The 13,171-nt window shown below is 47.7% G+C and overlaps 1 protein-coding gene across 1 annotated transcript in view; it reads right to left on the reverse strand.

The window, feature by feature from the left end:
* Positions 1 to 12,367, reverse strand: part of TMC7 (transmembrane channel like 7) — a 61,529-nt gene extending 49,162 nt beyond the window's left edge. Inside the window, exon 1 of the mRNA XM_063430328.1 lies at positions 12,198 to 12,367. Within this exon, the coding sequence (XP_063286398.1) occupies positions 12,198 to 12,276 (79 nt within the window). The 5' untranslated portion in view covers positions 12,277 to 12,367. The remainder of the gene's footprint in view (positions 1 to 12,197) is intronic.
* Between the last annotated feature and the right edge of the window lie 804 nt (positions 12,368 to 13,171).

The raw sequence follows: 13,171 nt of genomic DNA on the forward strand, positions 1-13,171 counted from the left end.
GGCGGTATTCCTGGAATGCTTTGAGGAGATTGGGGATGGAGATTAAAGGCTGTTCTAGAAAGAACAGCATATCGTCCGCGTAAGCGGCCAGTTTGTGTTCCTCGGCGCCCAGCGACACCCCTGTAATGCCCCCATCCCGTCTGACCGCCTCTAGAAATGGTTCCAGAGAGAGGGCAAACAGGAGGGGGGACAGGGGGCATCCCTGGCGAGTGCAGTTACTGATGGGGAATGGATGTGTAAGGCCGACACCCAAGTGCATAGTTGGGGGCCAAATCTAAAGTGGCGGAAAGTGGACGCGAGGTATGTCCAGTCTACCCAATCGAACGCCTTTTCGGCATCCGTCGAAAGTAGGACAGCCTCGCGCTTCTCGGTCGTTGCCGAATGTATTATGTTGAGCGCCCGTATCGTGTCGTCCCTGGCTTCCCTCCCTGTGATGAACCCGACCTGATCAGGGTGGACCAGACCCGGGAGGAGCGGGGAGATCCGCCGAGCCAGGGTCTTGGCGAAAAGTTTCAGGTCCGAGTTTAACACCGAGATTGGGCGGTAGCTCGAGCAGTTAGTCGGATCCTTACCTTCTTTGGGGATTATCGTGATTGTGGCGGCTAGGGTGTCAGTGGGGAATCGCCCGCCCTCACGGATCGAGTTCAGCCCCACCAGAAGTTTGGGCAGGAGGGTGTCACTGTACGTGCGAAGATACGCAATCGGCAACCCATCGGGGCCGGGGGCTCTATGTGGCTTCATGAGTTTCAGCGTTCCTCTGAGTTCATCAAGTGTTATGGGTTGTTCTAGGCAGTCTGATTGCTCCTGGGTGAGTGTCTTGGATATGTGTCTGGTGAGGTAGTCTGTAATCTTCCGTTGGTGTGTCTGGGTATCTGTCCCGTGTGTGGTTTGTGACCGATTATACAGGTCTCTGTAGTATGTCTGAAAGGCGTCAAGTATCCCGTCCGGTAGTCTCGTACTACGTCGGTCATGCGTGTTTATTTTGTGAATGTGCTGTGCCCTCCTCTTTGCCTGGAGCATCCTTGCCAGGAGCCTACCACTTTTATTTGAATGTTCGTAGAAGTACCTGGCAGATTTCGTTATAGTGTGTAAAAGTCCCTGGGAAAGATGGTCTCTAAGCTCTCTCCGGGCCGCGGTCAGTTGTAGGTAGTCGTTATCGTCTAGTGTTTGTTTATGTGTGGTTTCTAGGGTTGACACTTTGGTTGTGAGGTCTGTGAGTTGTCTGCGTCTGTCTTTTTTGCGCTGCGTACAGAGGGCGATGTAATGGCCTCGTATAACACATTTATGTGCCTCCCAGACCGTCAGGGGGGGAGTGTCTGGGCCTTCGTTCGTGTCAAAATACTGTGTGAGTGCTTGGAGCGTGGATGCTCGGGCGGCTACGTCGTTCAGCAGGGACACATTAAGTTTCCATTGTCTGTCCCTCGGTCTGTGGAGGGGTGAGCTTGTACGAATCGTAACCGGTGCGTGGTCCGAGTGGGTCGTTAGTCCGATATGGGCGTCGTGGAGTAAGGAGAGGAATTCCTGAGGCATGAATATGTAGTCGATACGACTGTAGTGACGGTGGACATGGGAGAAGTGGGTATAGTCCCGCTCGTCGGGGTGTGCGGTTCTCCAGCAATCCACGAGGCCTAAGCCGTTCAGTGCCCTAGCGGCGGTTCTTAGGCAGTGCGAGGGGATCATGCTGGTCCCGCGAGACGTGTCCAGGAGTGGGTCAAGGGGCATATTCAGATCACCCGCAACCAACAAAAGGCCCTCTCTGAATTTACTAAGTTTGGTCAGGGTACGGGAGAGGAAAGTGTGTTGACCACGGTTGGGGCTATATATGCAGGCAAAAGTGTACTTGTGGTCTGCAATTGTCCCCTTAACAAAGAGGAAACGGCCCTCGGGGTCAGGGAGAGTTTCCATATGGCTAAAAGGTACGGAACGTGCAAAGAGTATCGCTACACCTGCTCTCTTAGACGACTGGTGGTTGGCATAGTAAGCCAGATTATAGCGGTTATTTTCGAGTTTGGGCGCGTCCGGGCCCCTAAAGTGCGTCTCCTGCAGGAAAGCTACAGACATCCTCTCCGCCCAAAGACGGCGTAGCAGGTGGGAGCGTTTCTCCGGCTGGTTGAGACCCCCTGTATTGTTAGACCAATACGTGAGCAAGTCTGGTTTAAATCCCGCTTGGTCCCCCGTGGGGAGAACATTGGTGGTGGGGGGATCCATAGGTGGGGGGCGGGGAGGGTAGGAGTGAAGAGGCAAAGGGAATAAAGGCAACTAATGAACCTAGACCGGTTGGTGACGTTCAGGAGACAGAGAGAACTGGAGAGTCTCACCGAACCCCGGTCCTATTTACAGGGAGAGGTCAGTTGCGTGAGGTGCGAAGAAGTCCGCACACGGAGTCTGTCCCGCTAGAATGTGGGTAGTCAGCGCCCGCGTCCCTCGGCACCCAACCCGCTGCCTGGGTTTAGGTGTCAGGGACTTCGCAAGTCCGGGAGAGGGGGGGGGGTCAGTGGTCGGGGGGGAGGGTGACGAGTCCTGAGATGCCGCAGAGTGCGGCCCAGGAGGGTCAGTCGGCAGAAGGGGGTACAACGAGGGCGCGGTCCTTGAATCGTGGAGGGGGGGGGGGGAGAGGGGCCGTCAGTTTCCCTAAAGAGGAGAAATACAGCATACATTAAATAGCGAATTGTACATCAAACATTTACATTACAAAATGCGTCAGAGATCAAAGCTTAACTCAAGATAGGTATCCGGAGCAATACTGTGGGCACAATAATCATCCGGGTGAGCGTTATGCAGTAACATCGCAGTCTATTGCAGGGGCGAAACTGCAGGCTGGCATTGGTACTTTAAGCTACGCAAACAGAAAAACGCCAGGTTTATCTAAGTGTTTTACTATCTATAACAATGCTCCGGACACTGAACCTGTGATCGTGGCCCAAATCGGTCCTTGTGTTCACCTCAAAAAATATAGCGTGCGTTATGAAGTGCTTTAAACACGGGTATTACATCCTACACAAATGACATAACCTTAGCTCAGTACTGGCACCCGGGGCGTCGGCAGCTACTCGAAGAGGGCATATACAGTATACACTAAATTATGTATTACATGACAAATTTTAACATTACCATATGCATCTAAAGACAAACTTTAGTTTAAAGCAAGCATGGGTATCATGGGCTGGTCAGAGAATGGTTACATGGGCGTCGTACAGACCACTACACCGCCCCGGACACCCAGGGCCCAACTGAGTCTTGATTTAGTCCTTATGGACACCACGAAGAATACGGCATGTTCAGATACAAACAGTACGTCCTACACCAAGGGGATATAATTATGGCTCAATTCGGGCTCCTGGAGCAGTTTAAGTGAAAGGGCTTGGAACATGTGGTGATGTCACAACTCCCACCCGGGGCAAAAATAATGGCGTGTCCTAGGCTATTGGGGCAGCGCGGTGCGCCGTGAGAGTAGTGGGGTGTCCCTCACCCAAAGGCATTAGCGGGGGAAAACTGTGGCTAAGTTTAAGCGTCGTGACCAACCCGGTGGTCGCAATGGGTAGAAGGGAACATTATACATAGTGGTGTTGTAACGTGCGGGCGGGGGGAAAGCCACGGCCCATTTCAGGCTCATGGCACCACGTGGCGTAGGCCCCGAACAGCGGGTTGTGTGCTGTGTATTTACTATCATCGCCCATTCCAAGGGGAAAACTGTGACGTTGGGTAGGCCCCTCGTACCACACAATTAATACGCTAGGCAGTGGAAAGAGTATCATACAATACCCTCGTAGCGCGTTCCTGAGGCAGAGGAACGGTGTTATATGGGCAGCGTGGGTAGTGCAGGAGACGCAGTAGGTGACAGGGCTGCTCCCTATAAGTAGGGAAGTTTGTGGCCTAGTTGAGTGACCTGAACAGCAATATAAAGAATGAGGAACACATAAATGCAAATGTAAATATAAAAAAGATAATAAGCGACTGATAAAAGGAGTAGGTACTATCACCCACATGGGCGTTTAACTTACAGGTCGCAGATACGGATTCAAACATATGCAGTCCTGGATTTTGTGGCCCTTTCCCCCACCCCAAACGGGCCGTTGCAGCGCGGCTCACACCGTGTGGCCTGCCAGCCCAGAAACATCCCACCCTCTTTGCGTCCCCAAGTCTTGTGTTGCTAGGTTGTGTCCTTGGCTACGGCCCGCTTACCGGTGGTCTAGGCCTGCTGGTCGTGATGAAAGTTCGCCATAGGCCAACAGCAAATAGATGTCCTTCCCTGGAGGTTAGGGGGGATGCTCAGGAAATGGTCCGTGATCCGTAGGGCAGGAGATCAGCTACAGGGATCCAGTGCGTCATTCTTCTGGGCCGTCAGGGCCGCCTCGGCGCTGCGGAGGTGGAGCAGCGTGTCCCCCTGCTAGGTTCTCTGCCGCCGGGTAGGGTCCGGTGGGGAGAGCCGGTGGGAATTCAAGAATCCAGTTCGGGATGTGGACATGTGGCAGTCCAGCGGACTGGAGAAATCGAGGTACGTCATTGGGCCAGCGCAGCGTGTGCCAGCGGTTCTCAATTTTAGCTTGCAGGCTGAACGGGAAACCCCATTTGTAGGGAATCCGTTTTTCAAGCAGCATGCTTGTCAGAGGCTTCAGCGCCCTTCGGGCATCCAGAGTGAGGGTCGACAGGTCTTGAAACAGCCAAACCTGGGTATCCATGTAGGTAATTGTGCGCTGTGCTCTGGCTGCCCTCATTATGGCGTCTTTCTGCTGAAACGATGTAAGGCAGCATATTACGTCCCTAGGTAAGCCATCTCTCCTGGGGCCCCGCAGTGCTCTGTGAGCACGTTCCATAGGTATGTCAACCGGTGAGTCTCCTCCAAGCAGTTGCGTGAAGAGGCCCAGCAGCAAGTCCCGGGGAGACTCATTATCCGCTTCAGGGAGGCCCCGCACCCGTATATTGTTACGGCGGCCCCTATTGTCCAGGTCTTCGACCTGCCTACGCATTTCAAGCAGTATATTCCCCTGTCGCGTAGTCGCCAGGTCTGTGGCTTGTTGATGGTGTGATGAGTGGAGACGGTGTTCCTCCAAGTCGGTCACCCTCTGTTCCAGGACCGTTAAGTCTCTACGCACCCCGGCAATCTCCTCCCGGATGATGGTGCGCAGCTCAGTGACCATGGCCGCTTTATCTCCCCGTGTAAGCATATTTGCCGATATAGCCACCAAATCTCTGGACATCTGGGTTAAGGCATCGGCGTTGGGTGTTCCTTCCGCGGAGCCTGCCATGCTGCTGGTGCTCGGGGAGGGAGGGGAGGGGGGCGCCATCTTGTCCGTGCCGCGTGTGTCTCTGAGGTGTTGCGGGGTGGACATAAATTCGTCCATGGGACCTAATTTAAGGTTCGTGTGGGGAGTGGGAGGATGGCGGGGGGTGTTCCGTCTGGGTTTCCCCATGTGGACCGCGATTTCTGCTTTGAATTCGGGCTTATGCGGGTTGGGGCCTGGGAGCGAGTGCAGCGTGCGACTTACTCCATGAGCGGTCAAGCCACGCCCCCCTACTATTATTATTATATAATTATTTTAAATTATTATTATTTTTTATTTTTTTTATATTCGTCCCCCCTCCCTGCTTGTTAGCTGGCCAGGGAGGGGGGCTCTCATTCCCTGGTGGTCCAGTGGATGGGCTGTAGGAGGGGGGCTGGCAGGAAGCTGTAACTTACTTTCCCAGCAGTTCCTGTAAGCTCCCTTCTCTCTCCTCCAGTCAGCTCCCTCTGTAAGTCTCGCGGCTGCGCGGAGCGTGGCCACGGTAACCCGTGGCAACGCTCTGACCCCGCGGCTCTCGCGAGACTTACAGTGGAGGAGAAGGGAGCTGCACGGACCGGAGGAGAGAGAAGGGAGCTGACAGGAGCCTCTGTGAAGGTAAGTTGCAGCTTCCTGCCAGCCCCCAACAGGACCGCCGGGCTTGTAATGAGCCCGGCGGTCCTGTCTGTATTATGGCAATGTAAGTTGCCATAATACAGACACTCACTCGAGTATAAGACGAGTGGCGTTTTTCAGCACAAAAAATTTGCTAAAAACTCGTCTTATACTCGAGTATATACGGTATATATATATAGAGTTAGAGTTGAGTAGACAAGCCTTTATGAATCTTGCTACGTAGAGATATGTAATAAGGTTATTTTATTTAATTTTTGCCCTCTTTTATTACAGGCCTACCCGATACGTCGGTTTCGGCACACCACAACCGACTTGCTCATATATCTAACTTATCATAGATACGGCTTTGGTCCCTGACTACAAAATATATATATTGTATTTTTTGTAATATTGCATCCTGTTGGAACAATGCAATGTTTTGTGGACCAAGGACATACTTGAAAACGAGAGAAATGTATCCTTCCTGGTAAAATATTTTAAAAATTAAATAAATAAATTACTGATTATGCTGCCAAGTGTCCACAGGCACCTTCATGGTTTACTATCATATGGTTTAAGACAGGGCTCGACAAATCCCAGGCGCCAGATCGCCACTGTGACTAGATATTTCGCCCTGACGTCTGGGATTTGCCAACTCTCTAGTTAGTGTGGGAGGGAGCTTTGACAAGGTCCATCATGGGGAATATTGGAGGCGGCCGCCTGACCGTGGGAGCACTGTGCGCGGCCACCGCCCGCAGGAGCAGTACTCTGTTTGCAGTTGCTCTCTGCTCCTTTGCGCTGTCTAATGATGTCGGGACCCGGGATATGACGTCATGCCAGCCCCCGCATCATTACAGAGCGCAAGGGAGCAGAGAGCAGCGCAAACAGAGTACTGCTCCTTCGCACACAAGAAGAGAGCAGCCCCACTGGACCCCAGGAATGGCCTACTCAGCTCTCCCAAAAGGTAGGAAGGCTGAGTGGGTTTCAATTAATCAATTAAAACAAAAATCTGTGTGTAAGCCTGTGTGAGTCTGTCAGTGTGTGTGTGTGTGTGTTTGTGAGAGAGAGAGCCTGTCAGAGTGTGTGTGTGTGTGTGTGTGTGTGTGCGAAAGCCTGTCAAGAGAGTGTGTGTGGGAGCGCCTGTCAGAGTTTGTGTATGCGAGTCTGTCAGAGTGTGTGCGTGCAAGCCTGTTGTAAGCGTAAGAGTGTGTGTGTGTGTGTGTGAGCCTGTCAGATTGTGTGTGTGTGGTGTCAGAGTGAGCGAGCCTGTCAGAGTGTCTGTGTGTGTGAGAGTGAGAGCCTGTCAAGAGAGTGTCTGTGAGCGCCTGTCAGAGTTTGTGCATACAAGCCTGTTGTCAACGTAAGAGTGTGTGTGAGCCTGTCAAAATGTGTGCATTTGAGCCTGACAGAGTGTGTGTGAGAGCCCGTCAAAATGTGTGCATGTGAGCCTGACAGAGTGTGTGTGAGAGCCTGTCAAGAGTTTGTGTGTGCGAGCCTGTCAAAGTGTGTGCGTAAAAAGCCTGTTGTCAGCATGAGTGTGTATGTGAGCCTGTCGCGTTAAGGTACCTGCCCCCTCCGATTGCATGAGGAAGGTGTTTACTCACCTTTCTTCCCATTTTCCCACACCGTGCCAGTTTCACCATGACTGAGATGATCAGTCTTTATGATCTCAGCTAAGCCAATGCTTTGGGAGGATTTTATGCATGCGCAGCAAATGTACCAATCCGCATCTCCTTTATAGAGATTACATTAATCAATCTCTATGAGGAACATTCAGCGCCTCCATGCAGAGCTTGGAGACCCTAAACCTGAGTGCTGCACGTGGTGCAGCACTGAACCAGGACTCTCTAGTGGCCATCTGAGTGACTGTCACTAGAGGTGTTAGTAGGGAGCAATAAAACACTGCTTTTTCGCAGAAAAGGCAGTGTTTACATTGAAACACCTGCAGGGACAGGCTATAGACACCAGAACAACTACACCACGCTGTAGTGGTTCTGGTGACTATAGTGTACCTTTAAGAATTGCACTCTCTCGTTGAAAATTACTGGCTCCTATATTCCAAACAAATTTGTCAAGCCCTGGTTTAAGAATAGTTTGATATAATCATAAGGTCTTAGCTGTGTTCTATCAGCACACCGTACCCCGTGAAAATTCCCTAACCCCGTCACACCCGGTGGCTCGTCCGCACAAGAAGTGAACCAAAACAGCTGCTGGCTCTGCCCCCTGGTCTGCCTGCTTGGCTGACATCATCAGAAGTAATTCTCTGAGCCAATTACAATGCTTTCAGATAGGACTGGTTGAGACTGTCAGATCAGGGGCAGAGCCAGCACAAGTCAAACACAGCTCTGGCCAATCAGCATCTCCTCATAGAGATACAATGAATAATCTATATGAGGAAAGTTAAGTGTCTCCATGCAGAGGGTGGAGACACTAAATAGGGGTGCTGCACAGTGTGCAGCACTGCCCCAGGAAGCACCTCTAGCAGCCATCTGAGGAGTGGCCAGTGGAGATATCCCTATGCTGTAATGTAAATACTACATTTTCTCTGAAAAGACAGTGTTTACTGCAAAAAAGCCTGAAGGGAATGATTATACTCCCGGGAACAAATACAATAAGCTGTAGTTGTTCTGGTGATTATAGTATCCCTTTAAAGGTTAACTATAGTGCCTGAAAAACAAACTAATTTTCCTGGCACTATAGCTTTCCTCTCTGTCAAGCCCACCCCCTGTGGTGCAGAAGGAGTTACTAATGCGCTGGCATTAGGATTTCCCCATAGGAAAGCATTATTCAATGCTTTCCTATGGGGATTCTGGTGACGCTGGACTTCCAGCGTCATTTAGGCGACCAAAAGTTGCCTTCGAGCCTGGAAGTCCCTCTAGTGGCTGTATGGTAGACAGCCACTAGAGGATGTTAACCCTAGCAGGTAAATATTGCAGTTTATAAAAACTGCAATAATTACATGCTCAGGGTTAAGGGTGATGGGACTGTGCAACCAGACCACCTCAATGAGCTGAAGTGGTCTGGGTGCCTACAGTGTCCCTTTAATGCAAGATTTTTTTTTTTTTGCTAAACTGGATTTCATGGTCTGATCCTGCTAATCCCATTAGGAGATGTTATACATTTACTCCAACAGCTGGCAGTGATTTATGTGAAAAGCCAAAAGAATGGTTGAAAAGATTGCCTGATTATATTACATGCTATTATCTGTAAAATGCAGTATATTTAAAAAAAAAATCACACTTTGCAATAACTAAGTGTTTCTATTATATTCAGGCACAGACTATATATAAACTGTAGATAATATCAAAGAGCACATGTTCACAAAATAGAAAATAACCTTAATGAACTGTCATGCCAAATATAAGCCGGCTCTATTTTTGTATCCGTTTACCCAGTTATGTGGCATGAAAATTTGTAGATGTTGATTTTTTTTTTTTTTACAAAATGTATAAACATAGCAGACTTCTAAGTCAAGACGCATCATGTGTCACACGGATGCTTTAGTGCCCATTCCTGGTATGAACTGGTGTGGCTAAAAGGAAGTACAGTGGGACCTCGGTTTACGAATGTAATGCGTTCTCCGGGACGTTTCTTATTGCGAAACATTTGTAAACCGAAACGCGGTTTCCCATAGGAATGCATTGAAAACCAATTAATCCGTTCTGGAGGTCAGAAAAAAGTCAAAATGAGCTGGCATGGAAACCAACTAACAATGTAGAACACACAGTAAAAGGCATGCAAACGATGAAGCTCAGCTCCCTACCTTTCCACAGCTTGAGAAATGCGCCAAAAAGTCCCAAAACTGCAAACAATTTCCAGAATGGCTCCAAAACTCGATGCAAAAGCCGCTCCAACACCTCCAAACTCGACGCCACGTGATACCCACAGACTCCAGCATGCAGGGGGCGGCCCTATAAACCTCCCAAGTGCAATGCGTCCTGGGGAAACTTGCTTTGTATTGCGAAACAAATTTGTAAACCGAGGCATTATTTTCAATGGATTTTCATTTGTAAACCGAAAATTTTGTTAACCGAGGCGTTTGTAAACCGAGGTCCCACTGTATATACATTCAGTGAGGGCTAGGCTGTGGTTGGTCAGGGATCCTCATTCAGCTTTAAACTGCTAAAAAATAAATAAATGGCAGAGACAGCTGCAGAGGACTCCAGTCACTATAACCAATTCAATAAAATGAACTGGTTATGACGCCTGCCGGGTCTCTTAAAGATAATGTTTATATACAATGTCTACATCTTTGCTTTTCACATATGCAAGTGCCTTTTGATAGCCTTATCTAGTGTCCTCTAATACCTTGTAATATTTATTGACTGACTACTTGCCATGTATTGCACTTTGTATTGCAACTTATTGCTTAAAACATCAATAAAAAAATGATTTACAAAATGTCTAGATCAATTCCAATTGCTCAGTTAAAAGAAAGTTAAAATTCCACTGGATTGGTTATTGGCTCGAGAGTTGGAAGATGATGCAGGAGGCAGAGCGTCCAGCAGCGCTGAGGGAATTTCAAAGCTGGAGTAAAGGCAAGTGAAAACTTTTTTTTGCAGGTTTGACTGGACTCGGGGGAATAGGGACCTAAAACAAATCTGCAGAAATGGCAATATAGTGTTAGGAATACAAGTTTGTATTTTAATGCTATAAAGGTACTTTAAAAAATGGTTTAATGCTGATTGTAATAAAAGTGCCTAGGAACCTCACACACTATAACCATTACAATGAGGTGAATCATTGACAGTGCCTACTGTGTCCTTTTGAGATACCTTTTTCTTGCGTTCACTTGCTTTGTCTAATGAATCTCTATGCACCTGTTAAAGGAGCCCTCCAGTCACCATAATAACTTCTTCTAAACAAAGTTGTTATGGTGCCAGGAGGCCTCCAGATGCACTCTTACATTAAGGGGTTAAACCATTCTTGAAAGGTTAAACCCCAAAAGTGACCTCTAGCTACAGGTCCCATGGGCGGCATTCAGTTTCTGAATTTCGGTTTAAAGGAAGCGAGGAGTGCCGCCAGCAGGGGCGCAGCTGATTGGCTTAGATCGTCCAGTTAACCCTTTTAGGTAACAGTGCATCAGGGGGCCTACTGGCACCATAACAACTTAATTTAGATGAACTTGCTATGGTGACCAGAGTGTCTATTTAAAATAATGCTAAATACTGCATTGCTCTTTCAAAAATGCATACTCTCTTTCCCAGTAAATCAGGATAATGGACAATGACAAGTGGATAACAAGATTTATAAACACCTAACATGCTAAACTTATCCATCACTAATAATGAGTGTGATTAAGTCTTACAGTTAAGTCAACATTTCAAATTTAATGCCAGTAATCAAACTGATAGCACAGCTGACTTATGCCTCGTTTCCACTGAGCGGTATGGTTCGGTACGGTTCGGAAGGGTTAGAACAGTCCAGCCTATTCAGGTGAGCGTTTCCACTACAAGTTGGACTGCCAGAGAGCATGCGAGGTTTAGACCAAATGCCTAGCGTGTCATTTGTCGTGAACATTGTACGTTTTCCTGTCCGCCAATCAATGGATTGTATAGTGTAACGCCAGTAGCTCTGCCCTAACCGTACCATTTCCTATGGACCTAGATCTGAAGGGGGCCCAGGAATGGTGCAGTTTGATTCGGTTGTATGGGCCTCTTTCATAATGGAAACACTTAAAATAGTGTTCCAGACCGTACCGACCCGAACCGTACCGCTCAATGTAAAACGGGGCATTAGAGAATTTTTTACAATTCAGCTCTTTTCACCTTAAGATTAAAATTCACTTTGAATTCTCACTTTAGTAAATAACCTTGTCAGATGATTCATTCATAGGGTGCTTTTAACAGTACTACAATAACAACCCCACTGAGCAGGATATATTCACTTAGTATTCATATACTTGTCTATAATAAACAAAAAAAAAAAAAAAAAAAAGGTCTGAACTATTAGAAAGGCATGATGGACCTGTACAGACATGCTAACATTCTGTATCAGGATAAGATGATAAAATGAAGAAAAGTGTATAGCAGACAGACAGACAGGATAGATAGATAGATAGATAGATAGATAGATAGATAGATAGATAGATAGACAGGACAGGCACATTTTATTATTATTTCCCAGTAGTTATGTGAGTTTTGACACTGTATATATTGAGGACTGCCTTCCTTGGAAGGCTGAGCATCATGGGACAAGTAGTCCACAACTTTTTTTTTTACTATAATATCTTTATTTAATCAAATCAGATGTCAATGATGGCTTTATTCATTATTATTATTATTATTATTTATGTTTTAGGGGTGGGCTGAGTGCCATACCTACCGTTGTCGCCGTCGCTCTCCGGGTGCCCGGGCAGTCTATGAGTTGCGGTGACCTGCTGCTGTTGCCGGGTGCTGTCCATGGTTCACCCACCGAGACCCCCAAAAAACTGGTCCTACAGTGCCCGCAGCTCACCAGGTTCCCATGGCAGCGGCGCTAGGAGGGTCTCCACTTCCGGGTGCCCAGGCATGCGAGCTGATTGGGTGGCTGTCTGGTGTGGGCGTGGCTAGCCAGCCAGGTGTTGTGAGGAGCATGGCTGCAGCATGGAGATGTGTAGTGCAATGCTGAATGTACATAGCCCTGGGGCAGATCTTCAGCTGTGTCATTAATGACTCACTTCCATGTCATTGTTCTGAGTTACTGTAAAACACTTTTATTACACTTCTTTTTGTCAGTGTGGCAACTTAGCTCATTGATAAAGGGTAATCTGATTCTCCAAATCATCTTCATGAGGTTTCTAGGGTCTCCACAGCTCTGGGGAAGTAATTCAGCTACATTAAGGAGTTTATTGGGGGACAGGGGCCTAGGGGATAATTAATACCATTCTTGTAAAAAAAAAATTTACAATTTTATTGGCATATGTAATAAGGAATACATGTTTTTTTATATTATACGTATCCGACATTTGTGCCATTCTGTACGATACATTTATTATTATTTAAGACAAAACACTACTTTCCCATATTGATAACGCCGTATTGGCGAAACGCGTTTATGGTTATAATATTATGTATTTTAAATATTAAAGTATAATTTGTTACTTTTAATTGTATTTTTTTAATACATATTTATCTACTTTTTACCTGGCATTTTAATCATCACTCTGGACTCCAAGTAATCCTAGGTGGGGATAATACCACTAGCGCTATCAAAAGAGAGCAGCTGTTCTGCTCCCCCCTTGTGAGTACCCATTTTATTTCTTTATTTTACAATTAGCTTTTTATCTAGTGTGCACTATTGGTTGTTTCTTTCTACCC

Source organism: Pelobates fuscus, chromosome 8 (genome assembly GCF_036172605.1).
Source record: "Pelobates fuscus isolate aPelFus1 chromosome 8, aPelFus1.pri, whole genome shotgun sequence".
Taxonomy (NCBI): Eukaryota; Metazoa; Chordata; class Amphibia; order Anura; family Pelobatidae; genus Pelobates; species Pelobates fuscus.